Source organism: Rhincodon typus, chromosome 4 (genome assembly GCF_021869965.1).
Source record: "Rhincodon typus isolate 14 chromosome 4, sRhiTyp1.1, whole genome shotgun sequence".
Taxonomy (NCBI): Eukaryota; Metazoa; Chordata; class Chondrichthyes; order Orectolobiformes; family Rhincodontidae; genus Rhincodon; species Rhincodon typus.
In genome coordinates this window covers 48,347,976-48,366,154 of record NC_063335.1, presented here as the reverse complement: position 1 = coordinate 48,366,154, position 18,179 = coordinate 48,347,976, and the positions used below count along the sequence as shown (strand labels likewise).

Below are 18,179 nucleotides of genomic sequence, written 5' to 3'. Positions count from 1 at the left end.
TCCTACACTTCAGTCAAAAAAGTCCCAGCCTATCCAGACTCTCCTTATAACTCAAAACCTCCATTCCCGGCAAATCTGGTAAATCTCTTCTGAACCCTCAATACAGAAGTATTGTTTTTGTTTTGCATGTATTAGCCAATGCCTACAAGGAATTTAGCTGAGACTGTTCAGATGTCTTCCAGGCAGAAACATTACAACCAGCAGAAAGAGGAGATTCATGCCATCAATTTGAACTGAATTCCAGGTTCACATAACCTTTAAGTTGCCTTTTTTGGAGGAGAAAGTCAAAAACTCAGGGGCCCCTCTCCAGATTGCTGAGTAACATGCATGCCTGCAGAAACATTTCAGCGTAACCTGCTGACAGAAAACTGGAAACGAAGAAAGAAAGCAGTGTTTGATGAACCAAAGTCAGCTTTCATGGTTATGACCTTGCTCATTCTTTCTTTGTATTCCAGGAACAGATAAGCAATGAAGCAAGGGCAATGATTCAGGAGAAGAAGATGATGTCAATGAATGAATCACTGCGTGAAATTCAGAACTGGATGCAAAAGTTACGATTTCTTGCGGATGAGGTACACTGCAGTCAAGAATAGAAAGGAATATTTCACTGCAGTCAAACATTAGTTTGTCAATCTGATTAAGGAGTCTAAGGATGAGGCAGAAACTTGCTCTGTGTTAAAATTCATGTTGTTTGTTCTGAAGGGGTTAGGCAAAAAACAATCTCCATTGATCTAGGAGTGTTTCAAGAAGGCAATAACACAGACTATCTGGTATGACTGTGGACATATGGGGTCAGTCACAGAGCTTCAATGAAGACCAGTTAGGTATTTATAAATGCCACCAGGACAGCATAGAAAGAGCTGATTCAGCCCATCATGCTAATGTTAGATCTTTGAAAGAGGTTGTTCAATTAGTCCCATTCTCTATCTCTCCATAGTCCTGTATTTTTTCCCCATTTACATACTTACTTTTTATTCATTCATGGGATGAAGGCATTGCCAGCTAGGCCAACATTTATTGCCTATCTCTAATTGAGTCAACTACATCACTATGTGTCTGGAGTCACATGTAGGCCAGACGAGGTAAGGATGGCAGTTTCCTTCTCTAAGGGACATTAGTGAACCAGGTGGGTTTTTCCCACAATTGGCAATGGATTCACAGTTATCATTAGACTTTTAATTCTAGATTTTTATTGAATTCAAATTCCACCATCTGCCATGACAGGATTTGAACTCGGGTTCCCAGAACGTTACCTGGGTATCTGGATTAATAGCCCAGTGACAATACCTCTTAGGCCATAGCTGGACAGGCTTTCTTCTTAATATCTGTTGTTTGTTTTATCAATGCATGCTGTATTTAATTTTACAACAGAGTTTTTTAAAGTATTAGGTTTGCGGTTGGATAGTGACACACTGATGTATTAGTATTTTAATACAGTGTTGTAGTTAAGTAGTCACATCTGGCAAATTCAAAAGGGTCCAAAAATTCTTGTCTAGCACCTTTAACAAGGTTCTTAATGAGGCCTGGTGGCTTATGAGTTAGCACTGCTGCCTCACCGCAGGAGGGACACAGGTTTGATTCCACCCGCGGGTGACCGTCTGTGTGGAGTTTGCACATTCTCCCTGTGTCTGCGTGGGTTTCCTCCAGGTGCTGTGGTTTCTGCACACAGTCCAAAGATGTGCAGGTTAGATGGATTGGCCAGGGTTACAGGGATGGGATGTGCTTCAGAAGGTCAGTGTGAACTCAATGGGCCATACGGCTGCTTCCACACCATAGGTATTTTATGAGTCTAATGGGCTAGTCCTCCCTGCCCCTAACCTACATTGGACAAAATACCAATGCACGAAGAACAGGGTTGGGAAACTGGCAGGTTGGTCATTTTTGGTATTTTTGGGCCCCACTTGCTTCCATCCCTGCCTAAAAATCCTACTGTTTTACAACTGTGACCACTTGTCACCTCCTGAACTCTGTTATTTGTTCTGATGAAAGGCCCCATAACTGAAATGTTATGTCTGTTTCTCTCTCTAAAGGTGATGCCTGATCTGCTGGATATTTCTGTTTCTATTTCAGATCTCTAGCACCTGTAATATATTGACTTTTAAGTTTAAAAAAAAAGTCCTAGTTGTTTTCTCTCTTTTTATATTTTCAGCCACAACATACGATCCCAGATGTATTCATTTGGATGCTCAGTGGCAACAAGAGAATTGCATATGCGCGGATTCAAGCGAAGGACATCCTGTATTCTGAGAAAAACAATGAGAAGGGGAAAAACTGTGGGAAGATCCAGTCTCTATTTCTTAAGGTATTCATTTTTTTTTGATATAGAACTGTTTCAAATTTGCACTGCATTTTAAAAGAGGAAGAAAACATAGCCAAATTATTCCTTTGTATTGTCTTCTGCTTTGCATTGTTCTGTTCCACAGGATAGACAGATGGGCATTCTGACTCTGAGTCACTGGGATTTTGCTAAGGCCCTTTGGTGTATGATGATCCTTGTATGAGCGCTGGTAGGCTTGATCATCTGTTTTGCCCCTCAGTGTGGGAGATTGCCTGACATTCACCCAGAGAACAGTTCAGCAGCGGAAGCTAGGCCTGACATCATAGGAACCCTGATGGACCCTTCTCCAACACAGCCGCAACTCCCCTTAAATAGCCTCACCCTTATTACCTCACTCATACTTCTCAATTCCCTTATCTTCCGTTATTTCCATCCAACATCCCCTTATCCTCCCATTCCCCTTAACCTCCCTCAACCCTTTTACCCTCTTTATCCCCTCTCATGCCCCAAACGACTCACAGTACCCATTAAAAACACAACTCTCAAGCACATTTTAGAGAACAGAGAACAAAAGAACAAAAGAGAAGTACAGAAGAGGAACAGGCCTTTCGCCCCTCCAAGCCTGTGTTGATCATCATGCCCTAACTAATCTAAAAAACAAACTGTCTGCCCTTATTTGGTCCATATCCCTGTATTCTCTCCGATTCATGTAACCATTCTCTTAAATGTCGCCAATGTGCCTGTTTCCACCATCTCTTCTAGCAGTGCATTCTTAAATTTTTCCCTTCTCACCTTGAACTTATGCCCCCTAATAATTGAAACTTCAATCCTCGGAAAAAAGCCTCTGACTATCCAACATATCTATACCTCTCGTAATTTTGTAGACTTCTCAGCTGCCTTCTTTCCAGTGAAAACAATCCAAGTCTTTTTAACCTTTCCTCAGCCAAAGTGCAGTCACTTCACCTAAGGGAAACAGCTGCATTCTATACATGCCCCCTTATAATCTTATCCACCTCAATCAGATGCCCCCCTCTGCTCTGAAGAAAATGCTCTGCTCCGAAGAAAATATCACAAGCTTATCCAAACTCTCTTCACAGCTAAAGTGCTCCATTCTAGGCAATATCCTGGTGAATCCCCACTGCATTCCATCCAGTGGAATCACATCCTTCCTATAGTGCGATGACAAGGACTGCACACAGTACTTCAGCTGTGGTTTATCCAAAGTCCTCTACAGCTCCAACATTACTTCCCTGCTCTTATAACGTATGCCTCTACTGATAAAGGCACGTGTTCCATGTACCATTCTGTCCTGCCACCTTCAGGGATTTGTGGACAAGCATCCCAATATCCCTTTGCTTCTCTGAGTTTCATGTTGTTGTAGCTATTTGCTCCCTTGATAACTTTCCACTTGTCAGACATGACAACCTGACTGGCACGTTATATTACTTTTAGCTTTTCAAATAAAAGCATTGTCATCACTTAAATTTAGTACCAACAGATATAATCTGTGGTACAGTATTTCATGATGACACATCAAGTAAGCAACGGCTTTTGTACTGTTCATACAAATCCTGTGTACAAATCATGGTTTACCCATAGTGCATGGCTCAAGGCTGCTGGAGTGATTTACATGGATGACCAAAACCCCAACCCACCTGCCTTTAACGAAATTGTATAAGTTTCAAAATATTTAATTCTGTAAGCAGCTCACAGTTTCCCAATCTCACAAACACACCCCAGCCTTCTTCCTTACTGATGAAAATTGCCAATTCCAGAAGCGGAAATATCTGGGCTCAGGCTTCCATTTTTAAAACCTGTCTGACACATTTTCGATTGAGGGTTGGGAAAAATCTGACCCAAATGTCCTCACCCAGGTCCTATCCCTGGATACTCCTACCTGACAAAATCTTACAAGGTTACAGTTGTCTAAGCGTTTTGGAAAGGAGTATTGATCATTTCAACTCCTATTTGTGAGGAACCATGACTGACTCTGCTATTAAGAGAGATGTGTCAAGGTCCACGTGATCAATTGTGATTGGAGACCCTCTAGTCGAGGGCACAGACAGGTGTTTCTGTGGCTGTGAGTGAGACTTCAGGAAGGTGTGTTGCGTCCCTGGTGCCATGGTAAAGGATGTCTCGGAGTGTTATTATTGAACTTGATTTAAGTTCAGGCTAGAGAGTTCCCAAGCGGAAAATGAGGTGCTGTTATTCCAGCTTGTGCTGAGCTTCTTTGGAACACTGCAGCAAGCCTGAGACAGATATTTTGGCCAAAGACCACGGTAGTTTGTTAAAGTGGCAGGCAACTGGATGCTCAGGGTCTTTTTAATGGACAGAATGTAGGTGTTCTGTGAATTGGTCACCCAGTCTATAATAGGGTTAGGAAGTAAGTCAGCAAGTGTTATACCTTCTGCGATTGCAGGCGAAGATGCCATGCAGGTGTGTGGACGTGTTAGGAGTGAAGGAGGAGTGGATCGAGGTATCCCAGAGGAAACAGAAGGCTGACAAGGGAGGGAAGGGGAATTTGTGTCTGGTGGTGGAATCGGTGGCTAATGATCCTCTGGATGGGGATGCTGGTGGGATGGTAAGTGAGGACAAGGGGGATCGTATCACTGTTGTGGAGGGAAGGGAGGGAGTGAGGGCTGAAGTGCAGGAGATGGGTTTTACTCGACTGAGGGCCCTGTTAACTACAGTGCTGGGGAATCCTCGGTTAAGGAAGAAGGTGGATATTTCAGAGGCCGCCTTTCGAAGTTGACATTATCATGACAGAGACAGAGGAACTGGAAAAATGGAATGGAGTCTTGAAAGGATGTGAGAATGAATTGTCCAGGTAACTGTGGGAGTCAGTGGGTTTGTGGTGGTAAAGGAAACTTCTTTGTTTAATCGGAGGCTGAATTCAAACATAAACCCCAAATATATCAATGTTATTTTGTACCTGCTTCCCCCACTCAACTATGAAGTTATTCAGTTAAGCAAATGTTCTATTTTGATTATATGCATACCTTTACAGCTGCCAGGAAGGCATGTAATAGGATGGCCTGTACAAGCAAAAGTGGATATTAACCTATGGTTAGGTACAACCAGATACATGGATGCTATTCTGGAAAACCTGCCCTGTGGATTTGATCTGGAAATGCCAACCAAAAACAATGCTGCATTTCGGATTTCCCCACCTCTCAATATTATTTATAAAGGTGGGCATGACAGATCTTATTTCCAATTCATAATTAATTCTGTATTTAATCTTTTCTATATTAATGATGACATTTTTTCACAAGCGGAGTTCAGCTAGTTATTCCTGAGGACATTAAAAGACAAGAAAAGAAGTGTTCAGACTCTAAAATTATTGAACTTGATGTTGAGTCCCGAAGGCTGTAACGTCCCTAGGTAGAAGATGAGGTGTTCTTCCAGCATACATTCAGCATGGCTTTCCTCCTGGGTCTTTTACCACTCCATGACACAGATTTCTTTCAGCACAGCCAATCCATTTTCACCCACTCATTGCCCCAGTTATCACCTATCTAGTTTCTTTTGTTCCCTGGCTTACCAACAACAATCCCATTGTCCACCTAACCATTTTTTCTCTCTGTTCAGACTCTGTCTCCACCTATCCGCACTCTCTTACTCGCCCCCAACTCCCGCCATTAGCACAATTACACCGTCTCATAGTTGCTATCACTTACTAGGTGGGGTTGCTGGACTTGAAACGTCAACTCTGTTTTCTGTCTAAAGATGCTGCCAGATCCGCTGAGTTTCCCCAGCAATTTGTTTTTGCTTGTTTCAGATCTCCAGCTTCCGCAGGTCTATGTTTCATACATAGAGCTTTATTTATACAGTAAACGTGGGCAGATGTATTATTTGTAAGATATTTTAAATTGCTACCAAAACAAGTTAATGCAAATCTGTGACATATTTGAGTCATAGTCATAGTGTCATACAGCATGGAAACAGACCCTTCGATCCAACTAGTCCTAGCCGACCATATTCCCAAACTATACTAATTCCCGATTGCCTGCTTTTGGCCAATATCGCTCCAAACCTTTCCTGTTCATGTACTTGCCTAAAAGTCTTTTAAATGTTGTAACTCTACCTGCATCCATTACTTCTTCTGTGGCAGTTCATTTCAAACATGAACCACTCTCTGTGTAAAAAAGTTGCCCCCATCTCCTTTTTAAAACTTTCACCTCTCACCTTAAAAATATGCCCCCTATTTTGAAATCTCCCACCCTTATCTGTTCTCCTCATGATTTTATAAACCTCTATAAGGTCACCTTTCAACCTCCTATGCTCTTGTGAAAAAAGTCCAAGCCTGTCCAGCCTACTTTTGTAACTCAAACTCTCCATTCCATGCAACATCCTGGCAAATCCTTTCTGAACCCTCTCCAGCTTAATAATATCCTTCCTATAACTGGGCAGCCAGAATTGCACGGAGTACTCCAGAAGAGACCTCACCAATGTCCTGTACAACCTCAACATGACTCCAAACTCTATAGTCAAAGGTCTGAGCAATGAAGGCAAGATTGCTAAATGCCTTCTTAACCAACCTGTCCACCTGTGATGCAAATTTCAAAGAATTATGCATGTGAACCCTTATATTTCTCTGTTCTACAACACTACCCGGGGCACTAACATTAATTGTATAGTCCTGCTCTTGTTTGTTTTACCAAAATGCAATACCTCACATTTATTGAAGTTAAACTCCATCTGCCACTCTTCAGCCCATTGACCCAATTCATCCAGATCTCTTTGTAATCTTAGATAACCTTCTTCACTGTCCACTATACCACCCAATTTTGATACCTTCCGCAATTTTACTAACCATGCTTTTAATATTCTCATTCAAATCATTTGTATAAATGACAACAAAAGTGAACCCAGTACCAATCCCTGTGAAACACTGCTGTTCATAGGCCACCAGTCCGAAAATCAACCATTCACCACCACCTTCTGTCTGCTATCATTAAACCAATTTTGTATCCAATTGGCAAGCTCATCCTGACTCCCACGTGATCTAACTTTACTAATTAGTCTACCATGTGGAACCTTGTCAAAGGCTTTCCTAAAGTCCATGTAAACAATGTCTACTGTTCTGCCCTCATCAATCTTAACTGTTACTTTCTCAAAAAACTCAATCAAGTTTGTGAGACACGATTTCCCTCACATAAAACAATGCTGACTATCCCTAATCATTCCATGTGTCTCCAAATGCACATAAATTCTATTTTTGAGAATCCCCTCCAACAACTTATCCACCAACAATGTCAGACTCACAGGTCTATAGTACCCAGGCTTCTCCTTACAGCCTTTCTTAAATAAAGGCACAACATTAGCCACCTTCTAGTCCTCCAGCACCTCACCTCTGGTTATAGATGATATAAATATTTCTGCTAGGGGCCTGCAATTTCTTCCCTAACTTCCCACAACGTCCTGGGATACACTTGATCAGGTCCTGGAGAGTTATGCACTTTTTTGTTTTCTAAGACTTGCAGCACTTCCTCCTCTGCAATGTGAAATGGTTTGAAAACATCAATATTTATTTCCCTATCCTCCATTTCTTTCTCTACAATAAAGACTAACGCGAAATATTCATTTAGTATCTCCCCCGCATCCTGAGGTTCAATGCATAGATGATCTCATTGATCTTTACAAGGCCCTATTCTCTCTCTCTCTGGTTGCTCTTTTGCTCTTAATGTACTTGTGGAATCTTTCTGGATTATCCTTAACCTTATATGCCAAGACTCTCTCATATTCCCTCCCTCTCATATTCCCTCCTGATTTCCCTTTTAGGAATGCCCCTACATTCTTTATACACTTCAAAAGATTCATTTGACCCTAGTTGTCCATATCTAATATACATTTATTTATTATACTTGACTGGAACTTTTGTGAATGAGACCTTCTAACATTTCAGTCAATGAAGGCAGCTATAGATCAGACTTTATTATTGTGCTTTTACTGATGTTTGATGTAATCTTAGAATCTTTTCTGGTTGGATCATAAATGACAGGGGCTTTAAAGAATTGATGAGGTGGAACATATCCTGTTTGATTGACCCGCTCTCCTACCCACTAACTTAATGTAATTAGTGTGTTTTCTGACAAGGCCCATAGCCCATGCTGCTGTAGGGTATAATCGTCAGAACTATTTGCCTTCTAACTACAAAAGACAAATATTTAGAGACATACAGCATAGGCCAAGTTCATCTGTTAGGAAAGAAACCAGACAAGATTATGTTTGACATATTTTTCCTTTGTCATACTTTCATAGTTGGTAGCAAGGCCAGGATTTGTTGTCCACCCTTAATTGCCCTTGAACTGAGTGATGTTTTAGGTCAATTCAGAAGGCAGTTAAGAGTCAATTAAATTGCTGTGGGTCTGGAGTTACATGTAGGCCAGACTAGCTGAGGACGTCTTTCTAAAAAAATGATAATTGTTATGATCACCATTACTGAGAGTAGCTCCATTCACCAGATTTTACTAATGGAATTTAAATTCCACCAGTTGCCATGGTGGGATTTGAACTTAAGTTCCTACAGTATTAACAAGGATCACTACACCTCAGTGAAAATATCAATATGTTGCTATTTCCTCAATGCTTTCATTGTGACCTGTGAATTCATTAAAGAATGTCTTAAGTTGCCAGAAAAATATTAACTACTAATGAAAATCTAGGAGACAGCATCTTTCACATGGTCTTCATTTGAAAATATTTATGACTCTAACTCCTGCACCTGAAAGAGGAGATGATTAAATTAGGTTTAGGATGTGATTTCATTTATTTGAACAGTGATGATCAGCATTGCTAACTGTGCATTATTAATGAACAAAGTGTTATATTTTTTAATCAATGTCTCTGCATCTTTAACAGTTATATTTTGAACTTCTTGTATTGAACAGACCATCATATGTTTCAGCTAAGGTGCCATATGTACCAAGCAAGAGGTCTTCTGGCTGCTGACAATACTGGTCTTTCAGATCCTTTTGCTAAAGTGACTTTCATTTCACATTGTCAGACTACTAAGGTAAACAATGAAATATTAACACGATGGGAGGAATTGCAACAATTACAATCATAAGTTAAGCTTTCTGGTGATCATACAAGGCATTCCACATGGTCCCCTCAGTTTTCCAAAAAAATACTTTAAAAGAACATTCTTTTGGATTTGTTGTAGTGTTTTAGCCCAGTCAACTCTTCATACAAAATCTTGAATAACAAGTATTAGCTCGCTTTCTACTAAGTATTAGTGATAATACTGTAAGTATAAGAAAGTGTGTACAAATTAGCTGTAATATGACCTTGAGAAACTTAATTATTATTATTTCTACATACACATTTTCATGATATCGGTATTTTATTTTTGACAAATTCTTTCCATAATTTTTAGATTGTGCTTAATAATTCCACTATTAATAATACTGTAGTGTTCTTTTTCTGGGACTTTCTTATTACATAGAAAGTAGGAGCAACAGTAGGCCATTCAGTTCTTTGAGCCTGCTACACCATTCAATATGATCATTGATGATTATCTAATTCAATACCCTGTTTCCACTTTCTCCTTCTACTCTTTGATCCATTTATCCCTAAGGACTATATCTAACTGTCCGAAAATCTTCAACTGCTTCTGTGTCAGAGAATTCCACAGGCTCAACATTCTCTGGGTGAAGAAATTTCTCCTCATCTCAGTCCTAACTGGCCTATCCCATATTGGGATAAAGTTATTTATATCATTGGGGAGGTGATGGCCTAGTGGTATTATTGCTCGACTGTTAATCTAGAGACCCAGGGAAAGTTCTGGGGACCCAGGTTAAAATCCTGCCATGGCAGATGGTGGAATTTAAATTTGATAAAAATCTGGAATTAAGATTCTGATGATGACCATCAAACCATTGTTGGTTGGTGGAAAAATCCATCTTTTTCACTAATATCCTTTAGGGAAGGAACTGCCATCTTTAACCTGGTTTGGCCTACAAGTGACTCCAGACCCACAGCAATGTGGTTGACTCTTACTTGCCCTCTGGGCAATTGGGGATGGCAGCAAATGCTGGTCTAGAAAGAGACACCCTCATCCTGTGAATGAATTTAAAAATATGATCTCCTCTTCCTTCTGACAAAATGAATCAAGTCAGATGAAATTTCATCTTGTATTTGTCTTTTTCCACCAGTCTGTCTATGTTCTGTAAGCTGCAGAAGGTTTGCACTCTGATGGCTGGCCTGAGGCAAGGAGGAAGCTTGGTCAAATTGTATTACTGTAAAAATTAAAATTCGTCCTGATCCTCCATTTTTGTGTGTAACTTGTTGAAATGTAGTTAAAGAATGGGAATTGTTTGGAAGATCTAACATTTATCATGATGATAAAGGTGAAAACCTAGTCACACTTCTTTTTTTTTTGTTTCTTAACAGGTTATTACTCAGACCTTGTCCCCAACATGGAACCACATGCTCTTGTTCAATAATATCCCTCTATATGGTGAAGCAATGGAAATAAGTGAGGCTCCCCCACTCGTGGTGATTGAAGTTTATGATGACGATGCTGTCGTGAGTGTGAAGTGTTAATCTGTAATGGGAAAACGTTCTTTACAAAGGGCGATACTAGCTTTGCATCTTTATTATTTGCTGGTCCACTTTCTTTCTTGAACACTAATGCCATCTCAGTTCTAGATCATTTCATGCCATGCTGCAGGCTGCCAATTCCATTCTAGCTGCTGGAATGTGCCAGGCAGTAGCCAATGTGATCTGTCCTATTGTCTTCCTCTTTCTTTTCCACAGAGAGGTACCATCAATTGTTTGTGGGAGCTTACTGTTTGCAAGTTGGCTACTACCTTTCCTAAAGTATAACAGTGATGAAATTTCAAAATTATTTAATTGGTTGAAAAATGCTTTTGGAAATCCTGAGGTAATGGAAGGCTCTAGATAGAGTCTTAAGGCAGAAGAGAACTTCAGTGCAATGGTGACATAACAGATCTTTGCTATTTCCTGTTCCTTGTCAAATTCCATTTTCAGTTGGAAGGCTCAACTCCATTCTTCCTGCCCCACTGCCAACTAATGCCCTTGAATGGTCAGTTAATAACCACATAAGGGCCTCATCCTGCTGGCATTATTCTAGCTCCAGGCAGGCCTAGAAAGTTACAGCTTCTCTGACCTGTAAACAGGTCCGGGTAGGTTATAACTTGGGGGTTGTGTCTCCCTTAATCTATAGCTGGATATAGTGCAGGGATATGGCTGCTAAGAGGCAACATGCCTTTGCTTCCAAATGCCAAAGACCCCTGTCTCTACAACCCCCAAGAAGTAAGACTTGCTCCCAAACATGCAGAGTTGATCTTCTACCTTGGGAGTCTGGGGCATGTTGTATCAGCAGAAGCTATGGCTGCGTCTGTTTTCTGGAGCTGTTATTCCAATTGGTTGGCAGCTCTTGGTGACTGAGACTCCATTATTCTTAATATTGATTGAAACTCTGCTGGCCACCATTTGCTGTATGATCAGGCAGGCTTTCACATTCCGAGAAGCTGCAAGATTTTTTTCTCCAAAAATGGGAGGATACCGCCCACAGATTCATCAAAGAACTGTAAAGGAGGAGACCATTTGGCCCATTAGGTCCATTCTGTAATGCAATCCAATCTGTCCAACTCCCCCCTCTTCTCCTGTAAACCTACAAGTTCCTTTGACTCAATACAATTTCATTATCTCTGCTTCCATCACTCTCATAGGCCATGAGTTCCAGGTCATGGACCCTAATTGAGTAAAAATGTTCTTCCTCATACATCCACCCATATCTCACCTTTTTCTTTTGCTCCAAGATTTAAATCTGAAGTCCCTGGTCCTCGTACATAACAGTTTATCTTTATCTAACTCGCATAAACCTGTCTTAATTCTGTTCACCTCTATTAAATCTCTACTCAATCTCCATTGTTCCATTGAGATCAACTGTAACTTCTCTAAATTAATCTCGTAGCTCTCCCCTGGAACCATTCTCTCCTCTGCACCCTCTCAATGTTTGTCACTATTGGTGATTGAAATAATGAAATTCAGTTGGTGTCAGTGCTCTCCACACTACACAGAATAGCAGGTTACCAAACTACCGCACTATCCTACTGTCCGTCTTAATTTATTACCGACTTCTAATCGTGATGCTTAATAATATTCAAGCAAACATCACTGTTTTTCAACAACTAGCAAGCCTCAATGATTCATTGTGAGTAGCAGCAAGTATTCAAGTGTTGGTTTGTAAGTCATGCATCCGCCTAATAAAATGAACCAACAAAACTTCCAAAACCTGTAGTTCACATTATAATTTTAAATCATGATTTCAGTCAACAGCAAACAAGCTGATTATCCATTGCTATCATTTTTGTTTTGAATGGTCTGGATAGGTTCATCCAGAGCTTTGCTGAGTGAGGGTCAGGACCCCACATGGGACAGTAAGATGAAATTTTCAGGTTGCAAGTTCTGAAGTAGCAATGGCTGAACTCCCTCTCCTTACTCAAATTGGCATTGTCCTGCTCCCTCCCACAGCTCACTGAGGGGAAAAAAGTTCGGGAAGAAGTGGAATATGCCTATGTTTTTGGACAACTTGACAAATTAATAAGGGGACTCAAGAAATCAGGTTACGATCATTTATTTCATGCATATGCAGGGAGAGCCTGTTGTATCACCATGATGTGTAAAATTCACTCCGATAAGTTTGCAGGTAATTTGAATGTTTGTAGAAAACATTACAACATTCATATTACAATTCCCACACTCCTTTGTCCAGTTCTCTTTCATTAGCTACTGCTTTTCCTGCCGTCTTTCACAGGAATTGTATTTTACCAAAATGCAGCTTCTACTCCACTAACCAGACTGTCAACATGAATCATTTGTTATCCATTCTTTTTACATCTGTGGTTCTCACTGACTTTGCTACCTTTGCTATTACTGACAATATATCTAACTTAACTCAGCTGGAATGGTATGAGTAACACCAACTGCTGTGATGAGGTTTGCAGTAATATGAGAAAGAGACATTGTATGACTTGAAGAGAGTTAAGATGTTTATTGTGACATTGTCTACAGCCCTCAAGCATGCAATAAACCAATTTCTGCTACCATACAGAAGAATCTGTAATCTCGAGTAGCAAGAACCTATGGGGGGATTAGTCTTCATCCCAACCCTTGTATCCTGATAGGCTAACACTGTTAGCTGAAAGTGTTGTTCTAGCAAGGTAATTTGAAATGATGGATCTTCTTTCTTGCTACCTTTACTTCAGGGTAAAGCAGAATACATTGGTAGCACTGTGGTTGTTCCGGTTGTGAGGCTGGGCGGACAAGATTACGTCCCCCCTGAACTTCAATATCACCCCATGTACTGTGGCAGTGTACCTGCTGGGGAGCTCCTTGTAGCCTTTGAACTCCTGCAGGTAAGAACGTGTTGGGATCAAGTTTTATATCAACCCATTGAACTCCTGAAACTTCAAGTATTGATTATAGTTTAGGCTTGTAGGAGCCTAAGTAGCTAATAGAATGGATGCCAATGTAGATAGTCAGAAGGATGTGTTGAGGGAGGGAATTCATTCACATACAACTGCAATATGCAGAGGGGGGATGTCAAGCAGTGCCTGAGCAGCTTTCTATTTGGCCTGTTTCAGTCATATTGACTGAATGTACCCTCCAGAGATAAAAGTAAGAGTATACTTGAAGCTGATTGAAGTTATTCTTCAAGCATACACACATATTTTAAAATAGCCCTTGTGCACTACCTTTCATGAAAGAACTGAAGAAAGTTAAGAGCCAAAGGGTTAGTTTCTTCCGAAGTTGCCACTAACAATGCATCAAAACTGTGCTCACGTCTGTCAGAGCAACAGGTACGTTATGTTGGCCTGGCTCCTCAGTGCGATCTACCAGCAGTCTGTCTTGGTGGAGGAAGAATCAAGGCAGCCATTCTGGGTCAGCAAAACAATTTAGACCAATGCAATTTCCTAGGAAATTAGTCAGTCACCTGCTTTGGGATAAGGAGTCTTGACTGCCTTATTTTCCACATTTCGCCACAAGCAAATTAAAGGAAGATCTGGTCTGTAGTGTCAGATTGGTTTGCAAAATGAATATCTGCACTCAATCCCATTTATAAAAATTGAACTGCTGATCTTGCTGTACAAGGTTAACATGCAAAATTGCAATCAAGTCTCTTCCATGAGAAGAATTTATCTCTCAAAATATCGCACGACTGGTTATTTTGTGGCAATTTGAAATTTGCCCAAGCCAACTAAAAACAAATCTTTACCAATATCATGCACAAAATGTAGGATTTGGAATGAAAATTTAAATTCACAGCAGATCATGCGCGTGTAGGGAATAGGAAAAATAGACCATTTGGCTCCTCAAGTCTGCTCCACCATTAAATAAGATCATGGCTGATCTGTTTGTGTTTTGAATTCTGCATTACCATGTACCCCACCAAGAACCTGTTATTCTTGCCTTGCAAGAATCTATCCACCTCTATCTTAAACATATTCAATGAACCTACCTCCACTCCCTTCTGAGAGACAGAGTAAAAATTTAATGTTCACCATTGCTAAGATTAGTATTCAATACAAGATTCAGTTGAATTTAAATTCCACCAGCTACATTGACGAGATTTGAACCCTATGTTCCCACAGCATTAGTCTGGACCTTTGAATTATTAGTCTGGCGACATTAACACTCCACCACCATCTCCTGCATGCACAACCTGTACTCTTTAAAGTTTGCAGCATGAAAAAGGCTGTTTTGAAAGTTTCAGGACCCCAAGGGAACCTTTCAGTATTAAAATTCAGAACCAGAAATACATCACAAAAAGAAGAAAGTGGGAAACTATTCAAGAACCTGCAAAATGATCCAGTATTGGAAAGAGTTGAAACAGAAAATGGTGAAGAAACTCAGCAGGACTGGCAGCATCTGCGGAGACAGAGACAGAGTTAACATTTTGAGTCCAATGTGGATCATCTTCACTTTTGAAAAGAGATGGTTTCTCAAGTTGAGCTAAATCCAAACTAGTTTTTGATTGCACTTTAATAATGATTCATTTTAGCTATCTTATATCAGACATTTAATGTGAAAACAAAGACTATTAGACATAGGTTAGGTTGTTCATTAAGAAGGTGTTACCTAGGTAAACAAGACAAGCTTAGGATAGGGGAGAAATAATAACTAATGTAAGTGTGTGGGATCTTTATCTGTTGCTATAAATGATGTACTTTCAGATTCCGGATTCAGGAGTTGAAGACCTTCCACCTATTGACGAACTGGATGGAAATCAGATCTTGCCAGTGCCAGTCAACATCCGTCCTGTACTAAGAAACTACAGGGTGGAGGTACAACGTATCACTCTGACCATAAGACTGTTTTAAAGCCCATGCTTGATTAGTATGTGGGTGGGGGTGAGGGGGTAGGGGGGGAGGGGGGGCGGTGGGGTGGATCACCCCAAGCCCACAACTGTGGTTAAAGATGATATCAAACTTAAAGATGAAGCATGCAATTGTGCAATGACAGGTGGCAGGTCAGAAGATTGGACAGAAAGAAAACTAAAAGAGTGAAAAAAATGTTTATAAGAAGGAAAATTTAAGAGTACAAGAGAAAGCTAGCCAAAAATGTAAAAATAGCTGGTAAGAGTCTCTAGAAATATGTCAAAAAGAGAAGAATTAAAATAATGTAGTCCTGTAGAAATTGAGTCTGGAGAATTAACAATGGAAAATAAGGAAACTGCTGATGAATTGAACTGGTAGCTTTTATCTGTCTTTGGAGGATATAGTAACATCCCAGAAGCAGCTTCAAATCAGGAAATGGAAAGGAGGGTGGAACTCAGGAAAATCATAATCACCATAGAGCAGTACTGAGTAAATTGTTTAAACAGCAGGCTGACAAATGAACAGATCCTGATAGACTTCATCCTGGGATTTTAAAAGGAGTGGCCAGTGAGATATTTGATGTATTTTCCAAAGGTCCCTTGATTGTGGAAAGGTCCCATTAGATTGGAAGTTAGGAATGTAGCTCCTTTATTAAGAAAGGGAGGGAGACAGAAAGCAGGAAACTACAGACCAGTTAGATAAACCTCCTGGGTCTTCTGAATGGCATGGGCCTGCTCCCGCTTTAAACACTTAATATTAAATAATTGACAATCTAAGAGCCTCAACTAGTCGATAAACAAGCACTCACACAGAGACTCCCTCATCCCATGTAGAAACGTTGTTGGAGTCGGGGGAGGGGGAAATACAGGAAGGTTAGTGGTGGGCATGGTGCTCACAAGATTTTACATAACACAGCCCCACCCTCAAAGCCACCCTGTTGGAGTTTAAAACCAAACCGAGAACATTTCAGGGTATTAACATTCCATCAGACCTGGGAGATTGAGAGGGTTTTAATCAAGTGCAAAGGTGGGATACGGTGGAAGATTGAACAAAGGGGAAGACGGAAGAAGTGAACGCAGTGAAGATTGAATAATAAAAGGGATCACGGTGCCAGAAAAACAGAACTCATGCTTAAATATAGGCATCTGTGTTCTCAAGTGATCCAGAGATACTTCACAGCAGTGAGTGACCATTGAAGTATAGTCTCCATTACTTCGCAAGACCCCACAATGAGAAATATACTCAGATAATCTTTCAGGTAGCGTGGTTGAGGAATAAGTATTGAGTAGGAAACTCTGAAAATCCACACTGCTCTCTTGGTGCTGTGAAATGCGGCCACAGTCCTCATATCAACATCTACAGCGCAACACTGCCTCGATTGCAAAACGCATGTGCTTGGGTTCTTTTATTTTCCATATTCACATCAATATGTTGGATGTCAAAGTCGATTTCTGTTTATTGTGTGTTTTGCAGGTGTTTTTTTGGGGTCTCCGTGAGCTCAAACGGGTGCAGCTCCTGACTGTGGACCGGCCGCAGGTTTTCATTGAATATGCAGGGAAAGGAATCAAATCTTCTGTCATTCAGAGTTACAAGAGAAGTCCGAACTTTACCGTTCAGGGAGACTGGTTCATTGTTGTAAGGAGACACCTATTACATTCATCACATTAAAGTTTCTGCTGCCCTCAGCACCATTGCCGTGATACTCCAGAAATGCTGCCTGGAATTCCCTGCTGAGGACCTTGTAGGGTCCCTGCCAGCCAAGAGCAGACATGAATTCCACACTAGACTTTAAGAATATCTTAAGAAAGAAGGGCAATTGATTCTGAAAAATTGTTTAAAATTGTGACATCTTTTCTTCAGCCCATTGAAGGGCCCTAAATCTCCTTTATCGGAGTGATGAGGTCCCACCCTAATTTTCCACTCAATAGTTATAGTGGCCAGCTTTGTTCTGCTGTGACCCATCAATCTTTATTGTTTAAACAACCTCAGCACAATGATTTAGGACAAGGCTGAATCCAGAGACAATAGCAGACAGAAGGCCAGCCTTGTCAGACCCCCAGGGGTGAAGCAGTGACTGCAAAATGTTGAGCCCTCTCTCAATAAACTTGTTTATCCTTGGAATGCCTCAGGGTGGTTGAAACAAAATGACACATTGAATATCAGAGCAGCCAAGTTTGTAACAGTCATAGAGTCATTCAACATGGAAACAGACCCTCCGGTCCAACTCGTCCATACCAATCAGCTTTCTCAAACCAAACAAGTCCCATTTGCCTGATTTTGGCCCATATCCCTTTAAACCTTTCCTATCCGTGTACCTGTCCAAATGTTTTTTTAAATGTTGTAATTGTACCCTCCTCTATCACTTCCTCTGGCAATTCATTCCAAATACCCACCACCTTCTGTGTGAAAAAGTTGCCCCTCGGGTCCCTTTTAAATTTTCCTCTCTCACCTGAAACCTATGTTCTCCAGTTTTGGGCTTCCCTACCCTGGGGAAAAGACCTTGGTTATTCACTTATCTATGCATGTTATGATTTTATAAACTACTATGA

General features: G+C 40.7%; 1 protein-coding gene across 1 annotated transcript in view; it reads left to right on the top strand.

The window, feature by feature from the left end:
- The window catches only part of fer1l6 (fer-1 like family member 6), a 110,807-nt gene that overhangs the window by 43,568 nt on the left and 49,060 nt on the right, over positions 1-18,179 (top strand). The window contains exons 15-22 of the mRNA XM_048595947.1: positions 456-572; positions 2,150-2,302; positions 5,286-5,469; positions 9,172-9,296; positions 10,676-10,810; positions 13,519-13,668; positions 15,487-15,597; positions 17,104-17,265. Coding sequence (XP_048451904.1) covers positions 456-572; positions 2,150-2,302; positions 5,286-5,469; positions 9,172-9,296; positions 10,676-10,810; positions 13,519-13,668; positions 15,487-15,597; positions 17,104-17,265 — 1,137 coding nt within the window. The remainder of the gene's footprint in view (positions 1-455; positions 573-2,149; positions 2,303-5,285; positions 5,470-9,171; positions 9,297-10,675; positions 10,811-13,518; positions 13,669-15,486; positions 15,598-17,103; positions 17,266-18,179) is intronic.